Source organism: Meles meles, chromosome 20, assembly GCF_922984935.1.
Source record: "Meles meles chromosome 20, mMelMel3.1 paternal haplotype, whole genome shotgun sequence".
Taxonomy (NCBI): domain Eukaryota; kingdom Metazoa; phylum Chordata; class Mammalia; order Carnivora; family Mustelidae; genus Meles; species Meles meles.
The window spans coordinates 53,795,716-53,821,031 of NC_060085.1; the positions used below are offsets into that span (position 1 = coordinate 53,795,716).

Sequence of the window (25,316 nt, forward strand, 5' to 3'; positions counted from 1 at the left end):
GGAATGGGGCGCGGCCCTAGTGGCAGTGCTGGATCCGGCAAGCCTCTTATCTAAAGCAGGTTAACTCTGTTACCTAGAAAAAGTGCTTTTAATTTCCTTACATTCAGTTTCCTCATCTCTGCCACTTGGCTTCTGATGTTCCTTCCCGTTTTACAGGTCTGTGATTTTCTGAATCTGTCCTAGGATGATTGGTGTTTTGGTCTGAGTGTTTGTGTCCCTGCCTTTCCTATGTTGAAACCTGATGCCCCTGGTGATGGTGTCAGGAGGGGGGGTTTTGAGAGGGGGTTAGGTCATGAGGCAAAGGTCTCATGAATGGGATCAGTGCCTTATAATAGACTCCCAGAGAACTAACACTCCCTTTCCACCACTTGAGGATGTGGAGCTAAATGGGCAGTCTGTGACTGGAAGAGGGCCTTCACCAGAACCGGACCATGCTGACACCTTGATCTTGGGTTTCCAGCCTCCAGAACTATGAGAAATAAATTTCTGTTGTTCATCAGTACCCAGTCTGCGATATTTTCTTATAGCAACCCAAACAGACTAAGACAGCTAGGGAGTTTAATGGAAGTACTTGGAACACCACAGAAGAAAGGAGTTCTTCGTATGCAAATTATTTTCATTATTATTCTTTCTTTGTTTTTATTGCCTTACACCTGCACGGGTTTGTAGGGGAAATCTATAAATTTACTCATCAGATGCTGAATGCCTCTTACGTGCAGGATAGGTAGGTGGTAGGAATACACAGACTTAAGAAACACGGAGCGCTGGATAGAGGTAGAAGATACATGTGTGCATTTTAGTGTGCTCTGTGCTGTAATAAATGTGAAAAGGTAATGGTTATTTCAGAAATACTTATTGATTACTTCCTCTGTGTCTTGACAATAGAATGTGCTAGGCACTGGGCATGGAGAGAGGAATAAGGTACAGCTGAAGAGCTAACAGTCTTAGTACTCATTTGTAGATGCCAAGAGTATCTCAGTTTTGCATAGCCCCACATAAATCCCTTATTCTCTGAGTCCCTGGAAGCCTAATGGGTCTCTGCCAGTGGTTAGTACCATAAGAATCCTGTTCTCTACATTGTACGAGGTGAATTAGCAGTCAAGTAGTATTTTGTCAGGCATCAACCATTTTGCACTGGAGAGAGCTGTCTTAGTGTAGGGTATACTGCTAACCCAGACTCCAAAACGTAATGGCCCAAACACAAAAGAGGTTTACTTCTTGCCCACTTGATAGTATGGGACTGGGATTCAGTCTTCTTCCGTCTATGGCTCCCATCATTCTAGAGAACTTGTCTTTGTGTGTTGCTTAAAACGGAATTGTAGGGGGCACTTGCCTGACAGTTGGTGGAGCATGTGACTCTTAAACTGAGGGTCGTTGAGTTCAAGTCCCATGTTGGGCATGGGACCTACTTAAAAGTATCCTAAATTCCACATAGGAGTGAAATTGTATGGTATTTAAACAAAACAGATAAACATAAGGAAAAGGAAGGACAATAAAATAACAGAGAAGGAGACAAACCACAAGAGACTCTTAACTAGAGGAAATAAACTGAGGATTGCTGGAGGGGAGGTAGGTGGGGGGATAGGGTAACTGGGTGATGGGCATTAAGGAGGGCACATGTTGTGATGAGCACTGGGTGTTGTATGCAAGTGAGGAATCACTAAATTCTACCCCTGAAACTAATACTATACTATATGTTAACTAACTTGTTTTAAATAAAATCTTGCAAGAAAGACCAAACAAAAAGTTAAAAAAACAACAACAACCCAACAACCTGAATTGTCACTTTGCCTTGCCGGGCAAGGACATGCGTCACTTCGCTCAGGTTCCACTGGGGAGAGCATGAGTCTGGGAAGCGTGGTGCCCCACTACAAGCAGCTTATATGTACTCTATTTCTGTTTACGAATGGAAGAGTAGATTTTGGTGGACAATCTCTGCATAATTGTGAAATAGACTCATTAAAGCATTAGTTTTCCTTTCTCTGGGCTTCTTTCCCTTGAGGAACATTTATCTTTGCAGTCAGAAGAAATATTTTCTTTACTAAGCTTCAAGTTGGACTTAATTAGAGAAATAGAAAGCATAACCCTTGCCCTCAAAAAAACTTTAAAAAATAGTTAAGGAAATTAGACTCATATGCAAAATCATCAGCACAGAACACAGACTCTCTTAATCTCTGCTATCTCATTAACCCCTAACACAGATCTGACATGTACTAGTTGCTCAAATAACTGTTGAAATCAATTACAAGCAGTCTAAATGCATGGCTGTCAAAGTGGGATGTGGTGTGATTGGTGGAAAGACAGCAGTGGAATCTGTTAGAGATGTTGCAAAACAGACACTCACAGATTATTACAGAAAGCATGGTGCATGCCCCCAGACTAACTATGACTTCTAGGTTCCCAAAGTTCCTCGTAGGCCTGCAGAGCTGTGCAGTTAGAACAGAGATTCCTCTAAATAATGAAAAATCACCTCTGTCTGTCTTCTGGGGGATTTATTCTGTCCTGGCCATCACCCTGCCTGTCTGTCCTGCCTTTGGCCAGGTGTGAATAACAGGTGCAAACCAGCTTCAGAACTTCCCTCCCTCAGGGCTGGGAGACTGAGCGAAGTGCAGGCTAAGTTCCTAGAGATAGCATCCCCAAGCAGATCCAGGCTTGAGGCCTTTCTAAGATCAGTCTTTTACCTGGTTAGTCTACATCATTGGGAGTTCACAGTTGACTTTACTATCAGGGGAAGATTTCTAATTCTGATCTTTCAACAGTTTTATTGAGATATAATTTACATATATAAAATTCACCCTTTTAAAATGTAGAAGGCAGCAGTTTTTACACTTGTGTATTCACAAGGTTGTGCAGGTGCCACCACCAATTCTTGAACATTTTCATCACTCCAGAAAGCAAGCCTGTACCCATAAGCAGTTACTCGACATTCTTCCCTTCTCCCAGTCCCCAGGCCTGGTAACCATGATCTACTTTCTGTGTATGGATTTCCTATCCTGGGCATTTCATATCAATGAAATTTTAGGAACCTAAACTAATATGTGTCTAGGACCAGGATGTGAACTAAATTCTCTTGCTTCTAAGTCCGGGACTCTTTCCACTCTTCGTCTGAGCCATCTATCTTCACTTGTTGTGGAACAAGTGAACTTGAACTTGGAGAGGTTGGCAGAATGGCTTTCCCTCCCACTATCACTTTCTAAATTTGTTTCCTTGGCTACCTCCCCTGGTGGGACTTTACTCATGAAAAATTCTTCCCTTTGAAACTTCAGCTTGTGCTCTCTGATTAACTTGCATGAGCACTAATGTTCTAGGAGCCTGGTCAGCATGCTGGCAGTTACTTGACTTCCCATGATGACACTTCAACACTGCATTCACATACCTGGGACACTCAGGCATTTAGGAAGAAGGGTCCCTTCTTCTTGTGCATGTATCACAATTAGAGCAGAGCTTTGTCCCTTCTATTTCAGCAGTAATTTCATAAAGCCAAGTCTGAATGTAGGGGGCCTAGTGGACCAACCACTACTGTGCTCTTTCTTCCTCCCTCTAGGCTGAGACTCGCTCCTTTGTGATTTGTCTTTCTCTTTAAGACTGTCTTTGATGTTCTCCTCCCATGTGGATGAAAAATATTTTATTGGAGTAGAGTTGTGAGAGACAGCTTATGATTTGCTGACTTGTCAGCCCCCAAGGGAAGGCTCTGGCCATTGAAAATTACTTTTTCCTCGGACCTGGCGTTTGCGCCCCACAGACAACATTTGGCACATCTGCTTTGGCCACCCAGTTACACCCCCACACACCTGGTCTAGGTTTCAGTCTTCTATCCTCGCAGCCCCTATGAACCCAATTTTATAGACGCCAAGAGACATGAAGTCTTCGAAACTGTACAATCAATAAAAATGCATTCTCTCTGCAGTAGTTGTAATTGACAACAATATTAGACTCCTAATGAAATGAGTATTTTTCAATTAGCATCTGTAACCTCTAAAACACAAGTTAATCATTTCAGAGAGGAGACCAGATATTTCCATATCTGAGCTTGTACTTAGAATTAACTCATCTTCTTCTCTCCTGATTTTGATTACTCTGAAGACCGTAAGGGGACAGTATAGAGTGTGATACACACATGACACGACAGATTGGCAGGTAGCCCAGGTATGACACATTTTGTCTCTGTGACTCAGACCACCACTGGGAGTTGACCCAGCAGCATCTCTTTGTGGAGCCTGTTTAGGCTGGGTGAGGTCTGGAGACATGTTCCCTGCCCTCAAGGAGCTTACTGTCCTCTAGTTGGGTGTCTCTGATGGTCAGTCTTAAAGACACACTAAAATGTAATGCTCGGTTTCCTGTGCCAGCCATTACCAGAGAAAATGGGAGGGTCTTCTAGGAAGGAGAGAGTTTGGAGCAGGGCCTTGAAGCCTGGGAGGGTTTGAGTAGGGATTAGGCAGCTCAATACCTTGGAGTCTGCTAGTTCTGGCTTTAGATTCCTGCCCTGCCTATCTTTATGTGATCTTAGGCGAGTTACTTAAGCCTTTGATCAGAAGAAAGAGTTGTTACAAAAATGCAAAACTTGTACAGTTCTTGGCGCAGTAGAAGTTCCATAAATGATGTTTCCCTTTCAGGTTAAAGATGAGAAAGGGTAATTGATTTATATTTGAGGTGAGGTGGGGGGTGGTGGGCAGTGGAAGAACAACAAGAGATGAGGGTAAAGAGAATATAGAGATTTTGTGTGTGTGTGTATAGTTCCGGTTTTTTAGTTCTTAAGCAAAGATATTCATGTTTTCCCAAAGAAATGTGTGATTGATTATCTCTTTGCCCTACAGAGCACTGTCTTTTGTCTCCCACTGCTGTCCCATCTGTGCCTGCCTAACCATGTTTCTCCCATGTCTAGGAGTGCTCCCACCCCAGCCCACTGCTGCCCAGCTGTTGGAACGCTCTTTAACACCAACACACTCGAGGCTTTCAAGGCTGCAGATAAGAAGCTACTTTTGGAGCAAGCAGCAGATGAGGTTAGCTGGGAACCGATGATGTATCTGCCCTGTCTTCCCTGGTCTTGGTAGGCCCAGTGTTTCTGATCAGCTCTATGGGTCTGTCAGGGAAACTGGCATAGAGTCAGTACTTAAAGATCCTTGCAGGCTGGGCGCCTGGGTGGCTCAGTGGGTTAAGCCGCTGCCTTCGGCTCGGGTCGTGATCTCGGGGTCCTGGGATCGAGTCCCGCATCGGGCTCTCTGCTTGGCGGGGAGCCTGCTTCCCTCTCTCTCTCTGCCTGCCTCTCTATCTACTTGTGATCTCTCTCTGTCAAATAAAAAATCTTAAAAAAAAAAAAAAAAAAGATCCTTGCAGGCTTTGGTTTATTTCCCAGAGGGAGTTCTTACAGTCTCCTGCATTGGCAGGAAGTTCAGGGAGAAGACATTGAGCCTCTCAACTGGGGATAGGCCAGAAAACCATGGCAGGGCAGTTGTGAAAAGCTTTGCTGCTGTTCTCCAATTAGCATTTGGAAGTATCTTGACCTATTGCTAAGAGTTCTATTGCTGTGTCTGCATGCCTTTGGGTTCTCTCTTCTTTGTGCCACATGGCTTTCCAGTCCTAGTACTGTAATGCTGTCAGAGATGATTGTACTGTCTCTTCCGTATCTTTAAGGCTAAATCTAAACTTCTCCATCTAGGGCACCTGGGTGGCTCAGTGGGTTAAAGCCTCTGCCTTTGGCTCAGGTGATGATCTCAGGGTCCTGGGATCCAGCCCTGCATAGGGCTCTCCACTCAGCAGGGAGCCTGCTCCCCCCCTCCCTCTGCCTGCTTCTCTGTCTACTTGTGCATGTGCTTTCTCACTCTCTCTCTCTCTGTCAAAGAAGTAAATAAAATTCTAAACTACTCCATTTGATTTACAAGACCCCTTGTGGCCTAGCCTCTGTGGCCTCTCTGGCCTTTCTCTCCTGTCACTCTTGCCCTCATCTTCTCTGACCCTGTCACAGTAAATGACTTGTAATTCCTTCCCCTACTTTTGTTCTCACCTCTGTCCTTGGGACATGATATTCTTTGTGCCAGGTCTTTCTTTTACTTCTTCCACTCTAAGTTTAGTGTGAGGAATTAAAATCGGAGGACGGTTTATCCCTATCCCCTCTAACCCAATTAATTGAGTGGTCTTCACACTAGTCTTAAAAAAGAAAAGATGAGGGGCCCCTGGGTGGCTCAGTGGGTTAAGCCTCTGGCTTCAACTCAGGTCATGATCTCAGGGTCCTGGGATTGAACCCCACATTGGGCTCTCTGCTGAGCAGGGAGCCTGCTTCTCTCTCTCTGCCTGCCTCTCTGCCTACTTGTAATCTCTCTCTCTCTCTCTGTCAAATAAATAAATAAAATCTTAAAAAATGAGTATGGGTGCCATGGTCAGAGAAGGAGATCTTCTGCCTTTGGTCTTAAGGAAGGCATCCCTAATATCCCTTGAGATGGATGTGGCTTGTGACCCAGGTGATGATGGTGGTTTTCCTGGGCCTGCAGCTTGACTGCTCCTGGGCTCCTGGTCCGGCTGCACATTTCAAAGGCTGTCTCCAAGGAGCTGGGTCGAATTCTCATCCATTATCAAAAATTACAGATTGTTTCCCCAGAAATCCCACCCCTCACCCTGCGGCTCAGCCTTCACCCCCATCCACACTCCCCAGCAGTTCCCACCCTCTTAGTTTATTGGACATGGGGCCTGCTCTTCTCTGCTCCAGCTCCTCCAGGGTTATTATGTCAATAGTAGGAACTTCTCTTTGTTTATTTCCCTCTTCCACCCAGTGACTCCTTTGGTACAGCTGTTTGTCTTTCATAGTGACATAAAGTTTAGCAGCTAATCTTAGCTACTCAAACCTTGTGATCAGCAGCTACAGACCAGTACCAACTTCTGCTTCTGGTCACACTACTTGCTGAGTATGCATAAACTCATTCTCTTTCCTTCATGTCTCAGGGCAAGATAATCCCAAGTGATACTTTCAGAAATCCCCTATACCTAGGTCAAATCACTGCCTCCTAGAACCCCTTCCCAGCCCAGTTCAATGCTCCTCCCAGGAATTCCACATCTTTTTGAGGTAGCATGTCCTACCTGGTGGTGTATCTGGACATTTATGCCTGTCTGCCTCACTGAACCCAGAGCTTCTTGAGGGTAGGGACTGTGTCAGGGTTTTTATTGTTGTTGTTGTTGTTATTTTTAAGATTTTATTTATTAATTAGAACATGAGAGGGGAGAGGGTCAGAGAGAGAAGCAGACTCCCCTTTAAGCAGGGAGCCCAATGCAGGACTGGATTCTGGGATTCCGGGATCATGACCTGAGCCAAAGGTAGTCGCTTAACCAACTGAGCCACACAGACACCTGGGACTGTGTCTTTTATTCTATAATCCTGATGTGCCTGTAAGATAGTAGACAATCAGTAAATATTTGTTGGAGGAAATAATGAAGGCATGAAAATGGCCTGCTTTCCTCCTTGGATGCTGAGTCTGACGGCTCAGGGAGTTTGTGGTGGTAGAGCCAGAGTGAGGTAACAACCCACTCTCTCTGGGGCCTGGAGGAAAGAAGAGCTTGGAGCTTTTCACCTCTATACTTTATTTGTGAGAAGCTCAGAGACACCAGAGAACTGCCTTGACCCTTCTCTTTCTTCTGACAGATATGGGAAGCTGTAAAATCAGGTGCTGCTCTCGAAAACCCTGTCCTCCTCAACAAGTTCCTCCTCTTGACCTTTGCAGTAAGTAAATGGACTCTCAGTCATATTTAGACTGCTGAAATGCCCCGGCCGAGTCCAGGGTGCCAATAGGACAGTCTGTGCTCTTCTCACTGAAGCTACTACCTGGTGTTATTGAATTCAGAGCTGTTCAAGAAACACTCATTTGATAAGTGGCCCAATGGTGTTGGCACTTATCACCAGTGCAAAGTTAATTCATTCTGACCATACCGTTGCTAGTTGCATGGTTAATGGAACACCGAGACCCGTGTCTTGTCATTCGGGACAGTCAAGTCAGCTTCAGGGAATAGTGGTTCTTTGTCACCACTATCTTTGTTCAGTACAGTCCTACAGAGCTCAGTTGCTGGGTCCATCAGCATAAGGAAAAGATGACATCTTGGGGATCCTGGCTATCCCCCAACAGCTTCCAGACTAGAGGAGTTTACACTGCATAGTTTGTCCACACAGCTATGTTTTTTTAAGAATGAAAAACGTTTTGTGTAAGTGTAACATCTGCTGCCTAGGGAAGTAGGGGCAAGGACCTGGTATCTGTGGTGGGCAGTATGGGGAAATGGAAGGGTTGGTTATAGCGACCAGCCATATACACGGCACACGTGTATGTGCATGTGTGTATATCTCTATACATATATATCTCTATGTAAAATAAAGTTAGCCTTTATAATTAAGTTGACTGTGTAATATTCTGTCAAGTGTATGTTCTTTAGACTCTTGTACATCTAGGTTGTTCCTGATATTCACTATTTTAAAGAATGCTGCGGTGAACAGTATTGGCCACACTGATTTTTTTTTTTTTCTGCTCATTTTATTTCTTTAGGATAAATTCTTTGGAGAAGGCATATAAACATATTGATGTTAACATATATTGAGTGTTTTGTTTTACCAGCTTCATCAGCTTTGGATATTAATCCTCTTCCCCACATCTATCTCTCCCCTCCCTCCCTCCCTTTCTCTTTTCCTTCCTTCCTTCCTTTTGCCCAGTTATAGGTCTTGCCTTTCTTCTTCCTTCACGAACTAATCCTCTGTTTCTTCTGAATGCTGCCTATCTGATTTGCTGCCCAAGGCAAAGAGAGAATGATAAAAATCATACTGAAGGCCATGCCAAAGGGAGGCTATCTATAAGGAGCACATTTCCAACAAGTTATAATGCTCTCTGTGTAATAATGGGAGAGATATAAAAATGTTTAAATCCTTCATGAGATTACTGGCTGTAGTTTGGCATTAATTGCATAAATTTAAACAATTTTGTAGATCTGCTACTAAGAGATACATCAGTAGTGCTAGTTAAAGATTTCTAGGTTTGTTACTTTAACATCGATATGTTTTCTGTACCAAGAATTCCGTGTGTTTGCCCTGCTGCCCTTTTTTTTTTTTTAAGATTTTATTTATTTACTTGACAGACAGAGATCACAAGTAGGCAGAGAGGCAGACAGAGAGAGTTGGGGAAGCAGGCTCTCCACTGAGCAGAGAGCAGGGCTCGATCCCAGGACCCTGAGATCATGACCTGAGCCAAAGGCAGAAGCTTAACCCACTGAGCCACCCAGGTGCCCCCCTGCTGCCCTTTTTACTGATCATTCTTAACCTGCCTTTTAAAAAAAATTAAAAGTCTCTTCAAATACAAAGGGCTTTATGTTTAATTTAATCGAGGTCCTTTGTATCCTGAAAAGAATTTCTAAGAAATTCAAACCTTTTTCTTTTGAAGATACTCTGATAAAGCTTCTTAGAAATTGTGAGGTCCTTCATCTTGAATTGTTTAACCTTTGACTAAAGATCAGTTATGACAAATCATATAAGTATAAGGAAGAGAGAATAATCGGTGGAGATGTTTTTACTTTCCTTGCTGCTGTTTTTAGGACTCAAAGGAACAAACACTTTAATTTTTATTTTGTAGTTTGTTTTGCTGCCATCAAAAGGGAATTTGTTATTAGTTGATGAGTTAATAGCAGAATTAGAGACTAGAAACTATAATGACTAGATTTCCTCATCCAGACATATGTTTGTATATATACATTTATATTTAAAAAGTTATATGGTAAAATTTCATTAATATGGAAAGCCCAGGAAAAGCAAATCCATAGAGACAGAAAATAGATGAGTGGTTCCCAGGAGTTGGGCAGAAGGGGGAATGGGAAGTTCTGTGGATGGGTGTTTCTAACAATAAACTGATGGGGGCTTTTTACACTTTAACATGGTAGCTTTTATGGTGTGTGAATTATATGTTAATAAGAAGTCATCAAACAACTGGCTATTCTTTATTCTTAACAAAATTCAAGAAAAATACTGATTAGCCAAATAAATAAACTGATGGAGAAGCTATCAAACACCCATAGAACTATGAGATCCACCATAGGAGTAACTTAGGCCACAAAAGCTATAAGAATTCAGAGGCAAGAGCATCCAACCTGAGTGGGAACAGTTTTCAAGAACAGCTTCATGAGTCATTGTCCCTGCCTCGCTTCCCCTGGTGGAAGATATACCTCTGAAGATGTAATCTCATGTCACTGATGCTCCTTTGTTCTCAGAACCTCTTCTGTGACCCATGACTATTAATCATGGACTCACTTTATCTCTGCCGGTACAGAGAGTGAGCTGCCTGAGGGCTCGACTGGCTTTTATTTATCTTCTTATTGTCAGAGTGTCTAACGTATTGCTTTGTACATGGCAAGTGTTTAATAGTTGTTGACTCAAATCACACCAACAAGGCATTTCTGAAAGCAGTGTTTTATTATCGCAGGCATATAGAGGCATATAGAGGTTATGGATGGCACAACCTTTTCAATAATATGCTCCATTCATTTGACTCTGAAGAGTGGTAACCATGTCTGCTGGTTGGGCCTTCCCAGATAGTATAGTACATACTAGTACCATAGTATGTACTTAAATTTCGAAAACAGAATTCTACCCCCCCTCCCCACCACTCAGTATCTTTGTTTTGTTCAAGTACTTCACCTCCCTCTAAGCTTCAGTTTTCTGTCCATAAAATGGGATAATAATTATGGTTTTGTGTATTTAACAGTGATGATGGTAATTGCCAATTAACACTTTCTGTTAGCAAGTGGCTAGTATGTTTATCATGAGGTATTAGTGTGTGGTATATGGAGAAAGACAAAAATTCTGTATTCTATCATGAGCTCTGTTGGAGATGAGACTTTCTGATCAGCTGATCCTATTTTGGGTGCATCGATGTGTCTATCTACATGGCAATGGGGAATTACATTAATGGATGCATTCCAGTTTAATCATTGGTGCTACTCTGATATCTTCTGTTATATTCTTTCTTCTAGGATCTAAAGAAGTACCACTTCTACTATTGGTTTTGCTTCCCTGCTCTCTGCCTTCCAGAGAGTATACCCCTCATTCAGGGGCCGGTGGGCTTGGATCAAAGGTTTTCACCAAAACAGGTATCAAGAAATTAAATAAAATGCAGGCAAAATTGGGTTTAATACATTTGAGTACTTTAGTTCATTCTAAAGACAGACAGGCACTTGTCTGAATGGAGAGATGGTCACCATGGAATCCTACAAAGATGGTACTAGGAGCATACTGATTTACAAAATGTTTGTAAAAATCATTTTTTTTTAAGATTTTATTTATACATTTGACAGACAGAGATCACAAGTAGGCAGAGAGGCGGGCAGAGAGAGAGAGAGAGGAGGAAGCAGGCTCCCTGCCAAGCAGAGAGCCCGTTGCGGGGCTCGCTCCCAGGACCCTGGGATCATGACCTGAGTGAAAGGCAGAGGCTTTAACCCACTGAGCCACCCAGGCACCCCTGTAAAAATCATTTTGAAGGAGTACTGAGTGATACCTTTTTAAAGTTTTCAGTGACATTTGGTGAAAGGCTAAGCTGGTAGGGAGGAGTTATAGGAACATGTTGAAAGTCTGCAAGAATTTGCCAAAATGTGGTTTTCACTTTCACTATAGAGGATCCTGAGGCAGTATACTTTGGGAAGAGTCTATGAGAACAAATATGAGACTGACGTGCTGCCTACTGCGCTAAGAGGGCGACTTTATGAGAACAAATAGAAGACATTCTACCACCCTCACGTGAGGTTGTGGAACTTCTGCATCAGGAATGGTACATAGAGAGCTAGTCTTTTTGGTCTAAGAAAGACTATATAGTCATCAGAGATGGTCTAGCGGAGAGCAGTGAAAATAATCAGGCTAGTAGAACACAGACCCTAAACCAAAGAATTCCAGTTGTCGTTGAGGCAAGGATTGAGTGGCAAGATGATTTGAAATCATGAAGCACATCAATCATTAAACCATGAATTCTAACACCAGGGAGAAACTCTAATTGATGAAAAAATAGTAGTAAGTTTGTTTAGGGCAAATTGAAGGTTGTAGTTTTGTGGAACTAATTTCCCAAGAAGAAATACAAATGGAGGAAAAGGATAATGCCATGGGACTGACTGCTGATGTATACAGGATTTCTCTTAGGAGTGACATAAATATTCTAAAATTATCCTACATTCTATAAATATTCTAAAATTATTGCACTGATGGTTTCATCATCCTGTAAACATGCTAAAAACAGCACTGAATTACGTACTTTACATGGGTGAATTGTCTAGTAAGTGAGGTATGTCTCAGTAATGCTGTTATTTTATGGAAAGGTTCAAGTTAAAATTCATCAGTGGTGGATTCAGTGCTTGGTTATTATGGGAGAGAAATAATGTTTGGAGCTCTCTCTACACCTTTGTGATTAACATCTTAGGAAGCTACCATGCTGTACTTAAGTGTCCTCTTAAAACCTCATGCCCCTGCCTGAGACACACCACCATGCACGTGGAAAGGGTTACGTAGAAGTGAAGGGGTATTATTTGGGGTACTTCTATGTTCATTTGCTATAAAAGAATAACAGGGGTATGCTCAGTCATTTCTAGTCTTCTGGCTTTAACATACCTTTTATGTTAATTTTTAGCTCAGAACTAGAAAGTAATTGTCTGGAGAATAACTCAGTGTTTCCTGTTCTTAGATTCAAGGCCTAGAGCGTGCATATGATGATCTTTGTCAAACAGAAGGAGTCCCAGCGCTACCTTACTTCTTAATCAAGTATGATGAGAACATGGTGCTGGTTTCCCTGCTTAAACACTACAGTGATTTCTTCCAAGACCAAAGGACAAAGGTCAGAAAAACTCTTGAATTTTATCATTCTTAAAAAAAAAAAAATCTGATGTTCATATCTTAATAGATCATTGCAAAATTCAAAAATCACTTAGATTTCTTTAGCCCTCTAAGGAATGTTGTGGAACATTCTTTAATCTTCATCCTCTCCCAGCCCTGCTGTTCCCAGATCAGCTTCTCCTCCAGATTTTCCTAGCTCTTTTACACCTCAAAGTAATTTTGGGTTCCTCCTTTCCAATTCGTGATAAAGTTATTTCAGTTTTCCTTCCTGATATATTTTATATCTATATTTTAACTTATTTCCAGAGTTACCACCATAGTTCAGGCCCTGATTACTTCTGTTCTGGACAGTTAGAGTCTTCTTGCTTCCATCCTGTTTACCACCACTTGCTTCAAACTACTCTCATTCACCCTATCACTCAGTGATCGGGTTAATGGTGTCTTCCATCTGGCTCCAGGCCACTTCTCCTGCTTCATCTTCCACTGTTTTCCTCATAAACCATTGCTCAGCTGAGCTTGCCTGTTTTTCCAGAGAATCCTCACCCACACCCCTACCCCCACTAATCAAGTCTACGTAGGTCTTTTTCTATATCTCTCTGACCTCACACAGTATCATCTGAAACATAGTCTATGTGAAAATCCTGAGAAACTCTCCTTGTTGGAATTCCAGCTCCATGGTGAAGCCTTCTCACAGGGTGGCCTGGCCGTGTGTGATCTTTCCTTTTCTGATCTCACTGCACTTATTTTCTGATCCTCATTTTCTGTCCCGTTCCCTTATACAAGTTACTTTTTGTTCTATCCTAGATGGTAAGCTCCTAAAGGGCAGAGCCTGTATCTTAATGTATCTGCATCTACAAAATATCTTAAACTGGTCTTAGGTCCTCAGTAAAATTCTGAACAAATGAAAAAGTACTGTGTCTTTCAGAAGTGTATATAGTGAGCTATCTCAGTCATATAAGAGATTGTAAATTAAACATAAACAATTAATGAATTTTATGAGCTTACAAAGTCAAGTGGGATAATTTCATTAGCCATGTAGATATATCAGAGTTGAGAAAAGAAAGACCTCTAATAGATGCCCTGATTATTTCTTAGCCTGAACTTAAGATACCTTTTTTTAAGTGCATTTTTCCCTCAACTATATTAGCATTTTCCTTCACAAAATAATACTTTATTAGTCACTAAGCATTCCGTTTTCTATCCTCTTTTTGATCTTTTTTGAAAAATACCAGTTGTGAGCCACTACGTGACTGGAACACAAATAGCTTATCACTTTAGTTTGGACAGTGCTGGTTGCCCAGTGGGAGAGTACTGACCGATAAATGAACTGCACTAAGGATGGTTCCATTTGTGATTGTCATTTCCAGCTGCATCTTTCTGTTTTTAAATTCTCACGACGCTATTCAACTATTATTTTAAGGTTTCAGGGTTTTTTCAAGTAAACATTTCCTACTAATCTTTTTCTATTTTTTAAAGACTAAGATGATACTATATTATTTTTTATTGTAACATTTAGTGTAATACCGTTACATTCTGTTTCAACTTCTTTTCTGATAGATAACATCAACTTTTTGACATTTAGTTTTCTCATATTTCTTCATTATTAGGAGCTTCCCTGTGCATCAGATTCCTGCCCTCTACCCACTTACCTTGAATTATTTCCTTAGGAAGGATTTTTAGATAGAGAACTACTGACTTAAAGGTTTTGGACTTTTTAAGGTCTACAATCAGTGGTGTGCTCGTAAATGTTTGACAGCTGGCTCTCCGGTGGGGCAAAACCCTGATTGTGTATGTTTGCTTCTTTTCATGGTGTCAGTCCTCCCACCATGGCCGAGTTCAGGCTGCCAACATGAAGTCACAGAATGCAGAGATGGGAAGAGATGGTAACAGTCGGCTTTCCCAAGTCTGTTCAGGCCAGCTCTGGCCTGCCGCTGCCTGTCACAACTATGGCTCATAAACTGTGCTGGTTTTCCCTCCTGCCAGCCATGTACCCAGACCAGCACTGGGCAGTTACACATTTTACACATTTGAACCAGTTACAAAAAGGGCCTTATTTACATACTTCGTTCCCCCGGTGAGATGATGATTCCACTTACTGGTCATGGTGACAACCGCATCATTAACAATTAGTTGTCTTTCAAGCCAATGTTTGTGATTCCATCAAAAACAGCCCGTATCTCTGTGCCATTGCCAGTCTTTTGATAAAGCTTGCTTGAGTCTTCTGCTTTCCTCAGAGCAGTTACTGAAGATTGGATGTTTGGGAAACATTTTGTAATTTTAACAACATTAGCCTTTAATTCTGGGGTTTTAAAATCTTTGGACAAGAGCGAAGCAAAGGAACAGCAATTGGTATGCTATTAGCAGGCCTCTTTCTTCACTTAGCAAGCTCCACATCTTGGCAGCTGTCTGTGACATTGCAGTGCATTTTGCGCATTTCCTGTTACATCAAGTATTTGAGTAGTAGATGGCTATTTGTCAGATAAGCATGTTTTAAGGGAGCAGTGTGGAAATTTCTCCAGCTGAAGGTACTCAAGTTGACAATTTTGCCCTCTTTTCTTTCTCATGTACTTTTTCAGCAAATAACTGGGTGGACCATAGCCAGAGCATGACTGAGCTACTTCAACGAATTGTATGCTCTCAGCCAAGTTGAAAGGAGCATTTATTTCGACAACCTTCTAAACAAAGTTTTTTTCCCCTGAATTACATTTTGCTTCTTTCTTCTGATTGGTATTATAAAAGAATTGATTTGCCCAGCGTCGCACAATGATTGTGTGACAAAGCCAGGTGGAGAAGGCAGAACTCCTAGCCCATGATGATTTCTGACTGCCACTACCACCAACAAAAAAAATCTATTTACCCAAACAGTTAAGCTGGCTTACCTAGCATTGTGCTGACTAATTCCTACAGTGATTGAGATTCCTGATTTGGTTCTGAAAGCACTTAAAGATTTTGGAATCACTTTTGAATCATCAAAGAAATATTAAAGGATGTTCAGCTTAATGTCAAATGGATTCTGTCATTTTCCTGTCTGGATGCTTACTTTTTGTACTCATGCATGCCTCATGTGGGTAGGAGAGTTACTTTAAAGCATCTTGAAGTTGACCTCCCTGTGTGGTTGATAGATTTCTCTTCAGCAGTTCATTCCTACTCTGTAGCTCATCTTAGGTCAGGTTGCTCTAAGAAACTGATTCCTCTTTTTTTCTGCTCAGAAAAAGTTGGGGTTTTTTTCTTACTACCTTCCTATCTCATTGCCTTTGTATTTAGTGTCAGAATGGTACTCATCCTTTGAAATTAGGCACCACTTACAGTATCTAATATGACGTTCTTGTTTCTATAACTTCATTTAGTCCCAACTCTACACTTACAGATGATAAAATCTAAATGTGGAAATTATTTGATAAACTGGAACTTATCCCCTTCTTTTCTCTGCCAGTTAGGAAAAAGGGAACTTTGAGATGGAAGGTAGATTGCTACGTAATGATAACAGATTGAACTGAACAGAAGGGTCAGTGCAGGTACGACATAAAGTTTATTTACATTGCTGTTATAGTTAGCATTTGTTGAGCTTGCCTTGTGTCCAGTCTCCATGTCCAGGCAGAGTTCTCCAAAGAGGAGAAACCTAAGGTATAGAGAAATTGTATGAGAATAAGGCATCTGCTAAGAGTCCAGATTTATTGAGTCACATTTGAAAATTGAAACTCAGAGTCTCAATACAAAGGTCATTTTCTGGATTGAGGCTATGTAGATTCTTCCTAAATAAAAATTGAGTAGCTTTTAAATACCCAGTAAGATTGAGCCTAATAAGTCTGTGTTGTTTATAACCTATGTAGGATTTTCTCTTTAATGTTCTATCAAGTTCTATAATTCTGGAACTAGAAAGAATCCTTTGAGATGAAATGATGCAACCCCTCCATTTTATAGGTAAGGAGAGAATTTCTCCACCGTCGATTTTCTTCCCTACATTAGTATGCTTGCCTACTCACACCCCAAGTTCTGAAAATCAGTTAGCGGTAGAATTAGAACACATGCCTACTGACCTCTGGCTTTTTCTACCACATCAGGTCATTTTCTTCTTCTAAGCTGTTGTAAATGTTACAGAAGTAGAATGCCATTCTCCCCCTTCTCCCCCTTTTCTTGCTGGATAGTAGAGTTGTAAATGTCTTTGATAAATTTTTTAAAATGTGAAGACAAAACAAAGATTACTTAAATGTAGTTTGTCCAGAAGATGCTATCTGTCATGATTGAAAGAAGGGAATAAAGCTGAAGGGTGTCCCAGGTGGTGGCGGTTGCCAACAGGACCAGAAGAACTCAAGGGAGACAACTTCTTCATTCAGAGGGAGCCCTGGGGGGAGTGCCTCATTTTTCGGGTTCTCTCATCTCTCAGAGCAAGTCCTTTGAGATTAAACTGTCACATTCTCATCCAGGACAATCCCAGTGTGAAAATGTCACTGAAGGGGGAAACTATACTGTTGAGAAAGGAAAGGGGAGGGGAAGGGCCAGCCAAGATGCTGTACCATGGCTTTATATGTGAGCTTCAGATCTCTGTTGGTTAGCCGTAATCTCCCTCTCTCCAGCTGCCTCCCAGGATCCTTGCCCAAAGATGGAGTATAAGGGGCAGAGCTTTCCCATATGGTGGGGCCTGAAGAAATGGCCAGTTCTGTCATTTATTCAGCAGAATTTGCTGAGCATCCATTACTGTGCCAGGCACAGGGATGGAAAGATGCATGTGATAGACATTGCTTGAGCCCACACAGAGTGAGGCTGGGAAAGAAACAGTTATGAAATGCATCCTGTAGTTCCTCCATTGTCAAATGCATTTTTCTTCACATCTTAATTTTCCCAAAGTCAGCAATTGCTTGTAGTTGTAGTGTATATTTAATGTAGTGGTGTTCCCCCTTTTTTTTCTGTCCTGTTTTGAAAGTGCATTTTATAGTCTGTGGAGCGTTTGAATCAAGAAAATACCATGCTTCAACAAATAATCACAGTTAACCATAGGAGAAATATAGGATGCAATGAACTCCATTTTAAGCAATCCTAGACCTGTGGTGGCTAGTGCTGAAATGATAGTGTACGTAAGAATCGCATGAGGAGGTCACAGAGCACATGGGTATTGGTACCAAGGGCAGTCTGGGATGACGCACAGGTTGTGCAAGTTCCAAGAGCGGCCTGGGCAGTTCCGATGCATTTTATGTGTGGGGGACCATACTTTAAGCAACCGCTGCACTCTCAAGAGGTCTTTGTAACTCGTCGCGCTTTAGAATTACCTGGCAAGCTTTTAGAATAACTAATGCTCAAGCCACAGCCCAGACTAGCGAAACCAGAACCTCAAGTGGTGGGACCCAGGCAGCAGGATTTTTGGAAGCTTCCCAAGTAATTGTCATGCACATTCAAATATGAAGACCAAGACAGGAGAGAGTTGAGGAGCAGGGCAGTGCTGCTCAACCTGCCATGAGCGTGCAGTTCATCTGGGCCCTTGTTAAAATGCAGAGTCGGATCCAGTGGGACTGGAGACAGGGAGCCTGAGATTCTGCATTTCCAGCAGATTCCCAGGTGGTGCTACTGGTGCGTGGACCACATTTACAGAGAATGGAAAGACATACAGCCAGTCCAGACTTTCTAAGTTAATGAAAAATGGCCCCACAGACTTTTCTCTTTAGTCTACAAGATCACCTTCTCTAATGGTTCTCCGAGTAAGTGTGTGGACTGGTCCAACGGCACCAGCATCGATTCGACACTTTATACAGATAAACGTGGCTAGGCTCACCACTGGAGATTTGGAAGCATGAATAATGTTAGTAGTACTACACATGTACAGGGCTTTTCATGTCAGTACCATACCCTGTCATCCTCTCTGTGTTTCTGTGAAGTAGGTGCCCAGAGATTCAGGTTTAAAAAGCTGAGACCTGGATGCCTGGGTGATGCAGTCAGTTTCAGTGTCTGACTCTTGATTTTGGCTCAGGTCATGCTCTCAGGGTCCTGAGATTAAGCCCCGGTGTCAGGCTCTGTGATCAGTGGGGAGTTGGCTTGAGAGTCTCTCTTTCTCCCACTCTCCCTCTGCTTACTACCCCGTACTCACTCTCTTTCTCTCAAGTAAATCTTAAAAAAAAAAAAAAAAAAAAAAAAAAAAAAAAAAAAAGAAGCCAAGGACTTAGGGGCGCCTGGGTGGCTCAGTCAGTTAACATCCCACTCTTGATTTAGGCTCACGTCATGATCTCAGTGTCATAAGACTAAGCCCCACATCAGGCTCCATGCCCAGCATGCTTAAGATCCTTTCTCTCTCTCTCTCTCCCCCTGCCCCACAAAAAACAGTTGAGGCTTAAAGGAGTTGACTAATTTGCCCTAGGCCAGTCATGTAGCAAGGGGCAGTACTCAGAACAGTCTGTGCAACTGTTTTTAAAAGCTTCTTGGATGCTGGTGTTTTATCTCCCACGGACAAGGAAGTCTCAAATAAAGATATTCTGTGTTTCCTGAAAGAATGGTTATGTGTCTCAATCTGTATTGAATAAAATGTGAATCTGTCTGTTTGCATTAAAGTCATGAAATGCATCTACACAAAAAGCTTCAGTGTTAAGAATAAGAAAATTTCACATAGAGAAGGTAGCAAAAAAAGAGTACTCTTGGAACAATGCAGTAATTATCTGATAATACTAGAGTAGAATTCATTTTCAGAGATTTTTATTGAGCACAGATGAAGGCTAATTAATTGTCCTTCCATACAGGAAATAGAAAAAAAGTTGTGGTGCACCAGTACAATGGAATGCCATTCAGCCTCTACTGACAGTGGTTGTGGAAAGACATATATTGGCATAGAAGAGATTTAACAGTAGAATAAGAGCTATAAAACAGTATTTATAGCATTGTCTCATTTTCATTTAGTAATAAAAATTATACTAAAATTATATAATTGTATAAAAGTTGTGATAAAAATATATTTATGCAAAGATAAAATTATGGGAGGTTATATACCAAGGTGTTAATGTTGGTTTTTTCTGGATGGTGGTCTTATAGGCCTTTCCTTCCTTCCTGCTTGCCTGCCTTCCTTCTGCCTTCCTGACTTTCTATCTTTTGTTTCCTTTCTTTTCCTTTCTCTGAGTAAGGGTTAAGCTTCTGCTTTATGTCTAACATTATATTGAGCATTGTAGTAAAATAAATGGAATTGTTTGGCCTGGCCCCGTTCTTATGGAACTTAGTAGATCTAGAGTAACTAAAATTCTACTGTGTTTTTATTTAACCCAAACTATACCTCTAAAGGAAACCTGTTGGTTGATTTATGGTTCTCTCCCAGCCATCTTTCCTCCATCCTTCCCTTTCTCCCTCCTTTCACACACCAACCCATCCATGCTCCCTCCCTCCTTCCCTCTTTCCTACCCACCCACTCATCCATCCATCCATCCTCCTTCCCTCTTTCCTACCCACCCACTCATCCATCCATCCATCCATCTTTTCATTATTCAACATGCATTCACTAAGTATCTGGTATGTATATATGAACTGATCATGGGGAGATGAAAAAGATACTCCCTGTTCTCTAGATGCTCATTGTGTTCTTTTCTTTGAAATAAACTTTTTATTTTGGAGTAACTTTAGATTTATTAAAAAATTGAAACTACAGTGCAGAGAGAATTCCCATACACTCTCACCCAGTTTCAGTTTTCTCTGATGTTATCCATAGTACCTGAGAAAGCAACATTGGTGGATTACTCTTACCTAAACTCTGGACCTTTTCACCAGTTTTTCCCACAATGGCTTCCTTCTGTTCCAGGAGCCATTCCAGGAGACTACATTGCATTGTGTTGTCATGACTCCTTGGTCTCCCCTGGTCAATAGTAATTCCTCAGACTTTCCTTGTTTTTTATGACCTTGACAGTTTTGAAGAGTACTGGACAGTTATTTTGATAGAATGTTCTTTAATTTGCATTTGTCTGGTGATTCCCTATGATTAGACTGGGGTTATGGGTTTTGGGGAAGAAAGCCACCAACTGTGAGCTGCCCTAGTCATTGCATCTTATCTCGGGTGCCTGATATGCACACGGCATCCATGATGATGTTAAACTTGATCATGTGGTTAAGGTAGTCTTTGCCAGGTTTGTCTCTTGTGAAGTTACTGTTTGTTCTTTGGGAGTAGGTCACTGAGTCTAGCCCACTCTCCAGGAGGAGAAGGATTAAGCTTCTACTCCTAGAAGGGACAGTATATTGTTTGGAAATCTTCTATAAGGAAGACTTGCCTCTTCACCTTCTTAGTTTTATTTATCCCATCATTTATTTATATTAGTATGGACTAACAGGTATTTATTTTATACTTTGGATTATAATCCAGTCCTGCATTATTTATTTGCATTGTTCAGATTGTTCTAACCTTGACCATTGAATGCTGTTTCAGTTGGTTCTGGTGTCACCTTGGCATGGCTCCATGCCTTTGTTTGTTGAGCACTTACTTTCCGGTATATAAGATGCTGCAGGCTCATCTTGTATTTTCCCTGCCTCAGCCCTAGATTTAGCCTTGTGTTCAAGGAGCCCTCATTCCTTTTATTGGAGAATGGTATTTAGAAATTAAGATCTGGGTGCTGCGTACTCATTGTCTTTTGCAAGGAAGAAGAAAAGTAAACAATGGTATGTATAATCTACAAATTGCTATGGAAGCACAGCAGAGTGACTATTCCCACCAAAGGGAGTCTTCACTGAAGAAATGGTATTTGAAGTTGGATAGAGTTTTCTAGACAGAGGTCAGTGTTGAGGGAGTTGGAGGGGGATCAAGAGCATCTGGCTTTTTAAAATTTTTTTATTTATTTATTTGACAGAGAAAGAAAGAGCACAAGTAGGCAGAGAGGCAGGCAGAGAGAGAGGGGGAAGCAGGCTCCCTGCTGAACAGAGAACCCAATGCGGGTCTCGATCCCAGGACCTTGTGATCATGTCCTGAGCCAAAGGCAGAGGCTTAACCCACTGAACCACCCAGGCACCCCAAGAGCATCTGACTTTTTAGTTTGATCTGACTGTAGGCTTGTAATGGTAGTGGCCCTTCTTTGATTTTTTTGTTACATAAACAGTAGTTTTCACAGGCTGTGTCTCTTTATGAGAGGATGTTCTCTATGTGAGCCCTGACAGTTAACTGTCTTCCCTCCCAGTTACCTTCCCTGCAATCTTTCTTCCTTCTAAATGTATCTAGTTCCTACTATGCCAAGCCTACTGCAAGGTGTGGAGGCTGCAGAGAAGAATTCGATAGCCCCTCCATCTAGAAGCCCTGTGGTCTGGCGTGAGATCCTTTTGCTTTCTTCTCTACTCCCTAGCCCTCCATCAAGTGTCTAATTGTTAATGCTTTTGCAGAATAGCATAAAAGGGAAGAGGAAGTGTTAGCAGTGTCTGTGCTGTGAACCTGACATGACACTTGACTCACTCAAAACATCTTTTCTCTTCACAGATAACAATTGGTGTATATGATCCCTGTAACTTAGCCCAGCATCCTGGATGGCCTTTGAGGAATCTTTTGGTCCTAGCAGCACACCGATGGTATTTACATGTGTGTGTCTGTGTCTGTCTGTCTCTGTCACTCTATTTTTGACACTGTGTATGCCTCTGTCTGTGTCTCTTTTTTTTCCAATGCATTTTTTCATTTCTGGCATAGAAACCAGGTAATAAATCAATTCATCAGTCATGATCCAGTTTCCATCAGTGGGAGCCCCTAAGCAGGTATGTTACAGAGCTGCAGACTGACCATACTGCACTAAAGACATTTCAGAGTAGGGTAGAGTGAGCAGCCAGAGGTCCCAAGCTGGAAATTCCAGCCCCTCCCTCCAGCTGTCTGGGTCAGGCTCACATAGGATTTTCTTAATGCTATGATCTTCCTTTTCTTCTAGCCCTAAAATAGTGAAAACAGAGGGTATCTAAGAGGTCAATATACATTTTAAAAGATGCTCAACATCATTAGTCATCATGGACATAAAATATGATGAGATTCTACTCAGTAATAGAGGTAATGAGGTACCATGCTGAGATACTTCTACATGCCTACCAAATGACTTGAAAAAGATGACAGCACCAAGTGTTGTCAAAGATGTAAATCAGTTGGAACCCTCAAACTGCTCAAAAATGGGCAGCATCCACCAAAGTTAAAACTATCTGTGGCTCAACAGTTTCTTTCCTAGGTAGATAATGCATAGAAATGTGTACTTAGAAGCAAAACACACATGCAGGGATGTTTACAGCAGCGTTATTCTTTATAATCAAACACCAGGAATAACCCAGATGTCCTTCAACAGTGAAATGGTCGATAAATTGTGGCATATTAATTGTGATGGAATGTGATGTCGTAGTAAATCCGAACTGCTGATGCTCATGTCAACACGGATGCCATGAGGTTCAGTGGAAATAATCCAGCCCTTAAGGGAACAGGCCCTCTATGATTCCTCCTCTGTAAAGATCAGAGCAGGAAAAACCCAGGAAGAGACTTAGACATTAGAGTAGTAATTACTCTTAAAGGGGCTGCCCAGTGACTGAGAGAAGCATGAGATAAGCTCCTTTATGTTTAGGATTTGTGTACTCATCTTCATATCTGTTGTACTTACATAAAAATGCTTTAAAAAATGAAGATAATTAATTATAGATTGTCCCCAGAGGGAGAAGTGTTACACTTGCTTACCCAGGTAGTGTGTCTGGAGAGTACACACAGGCTTGCTAACTACTTCTGACTGAGGTGCTATTTCATAAAATATGAATTCAGAGGGGAGAAGAGGGGCCAGGAGAACCCGTGAATGTCTTAGAGTTTCTTTTAATGTCTTGTAAGCTTTTTTTCCCCTGTATTTAAGATTCATTTGTCAGAATTATTTATTTATTTAGTTAGTTAGTTAGTTAGTTAATGTGATTGTTACATAAAATTCATTTAGAAATCACAGCCAATTCATTGTTCAGTCTCTAAGCATTTGGACAAAGAAAAGCATACGTGAATGTGTTCAAAATCTCTTAGAGGTTAAGGCCATGCCCCAAGAGTTCAGGGAGGCATAATTAACAATGAATTGAATACTCTCCAGCTGGTTTTGCTGAAGCTCTTATGTGAGTTCTTTCTTTTCCCTCCTTAAAAAAAAAAAAAAAAAAAAAAATGAATTAATTCAAACCTGGGGCCTGACATCAAGGAGTAGCAGTTTCCAGTCTGTTGAAGTCCTCTGCTTCCGGGACCGCACCATGCAGGGGGTGAGAGACATTGCCCACAGCATCGTCTTCGAAGTGAAGCTTCCAGAAATGGCATTTAGCCCAGGTAATTTGCCAGTCTTTGAGAATGTATATAATTACCATTTATCAGAAACTGAAGCAAGTTTAACTTTCCTTTCATTCCCTTCACAATGGCAGCAGAAGGTAGAGAAAAGTACAGCACCTACCTCTTTGCCCATGGGAACACCTCCCTTGAACAGAGGGCACATGCTATTCAGAAAGGAACAAAGGCAAAGATGGTCCTCAGGAAATTTCCTTCAGGCCTTTGCTTTTTCCCTCCAGTCTTGAAGATTCTCCCCCTACCACCTAGCTTTTGTTTCACATAAAATCTTTATTCCTGAACTTTCTTATGGGAAGAACAAAGTACTATACTTACATATTTATTTGTTGTGTAAAGTGATCTTTCTCTGCATATAGTAAATCAGTCAGCCAAAGTGCCATTTCTCCTTCCACATTTAATATTCTTCACTAGGTCCTGAATAGTAGACATCAGCTGTTATCTCCAGTTCGTAAGTTAGGAAACTTGGGCTCACGGATATTTTATAGATGTGTGTGTGTGTGTGTGTGTGTGTGTGTGTGTGTATACATTTATGTATTTTTATACATGTCACAAAGATAGAATACATAGTCAAATTCGAGTAAAATAAAGATAATACTTATCTCATGGAGTCTCCCTTAGGACGAATGTGTGTCCTATATAAAAGACAGAACACTATCTGGCATATTATAGGCATTTAATAAATGCTAATTTATGTTACTTTCCTATTTACACAAAGCCCAGCATTCTCCAAAATGATCCCTCAGATTTCTATGACTTACATGCTTTCCAGGGTACCTTCATACACATTGTTTAATTTGCTTTTCACCACATCTACATTGTTCCACTCACTCTGTTTTCTTTCTTCTGGGGGTCTTCTGGGGGTCTTCTGAGGGTCCTCAGAGTGTGTGTGTGTGTTGGGGAGAGCAGCGTTAGCTTCTCTTCTGAGATGTCATTTCTATAGTGATATCAGAAGGTTTCAGGATTGGCTCTGAGGGCATTTTATTGGTGATTCTTTGCCACAGCACTGATAAACGTCTTAAATAGATTTCCTGGGTGGATTGACAGTGGATTCAGCTTGGTTTTGGTTAGGCAAAGAAGGGTATAGGTTGTAAATTGAGAGCCCTAAGAAATCCACAGCTTCCCTGCTGTCTTTAGATCCATGCATTTGATTTAGCACCCTCTTCTGGCACCTTCTAAAATAGCTTCCATGTGCTGTTAACTGAGGTGCCATACCTGCATGTTATTAAGCCACAG

At 41.5% G+C, this 25,316-nt stretch overlaps 1 protein-coding gene across 6 annotated transcripts in view; it reads left to right on the forward strand.

Moving 5' to 3' along the window:
• ATG7 (autophagy related 7) overlaps window positions 1–25,316 on the forward strand; it is a 245,651-nt gene that overhangs the window by 20,465 nt on the left and 199,870 nt on the right. For 5 of the 6 annotated variants that reach the window (XM_045990781.1, XM_045990782.1, XM_045990783.1 and 2 more), the window contains exons 4-9: window positions 4,883–5,000; window positions 7,628–7,705; window positions 10,984–11,100; window positions 12,675–12,824; window positions 22,239–22,327; window positions 23,947–24,068. In XM_045990781.1, the coding sequence (XP_045846737.1) occupies window positions 4,883–5,000; window positions 7,628–7,705; window positions 10,984–11,100; window positions 12,675–12,824; window positions 22,239–22,327; window positions 23,947–24,068 (674 nt within the window). The remainder of the gene's footprint in view (window positions 1–4,882; window positions 5,001–7,627; window positions 7,706–10,983; window positions 11,101–12,674; window positions 12,825–22,238; window positions 22,328–23,946; window positions 24,069–25,316) is intronic. The other variant, XM_045990784.1, reaches the window with a different exon arrangement.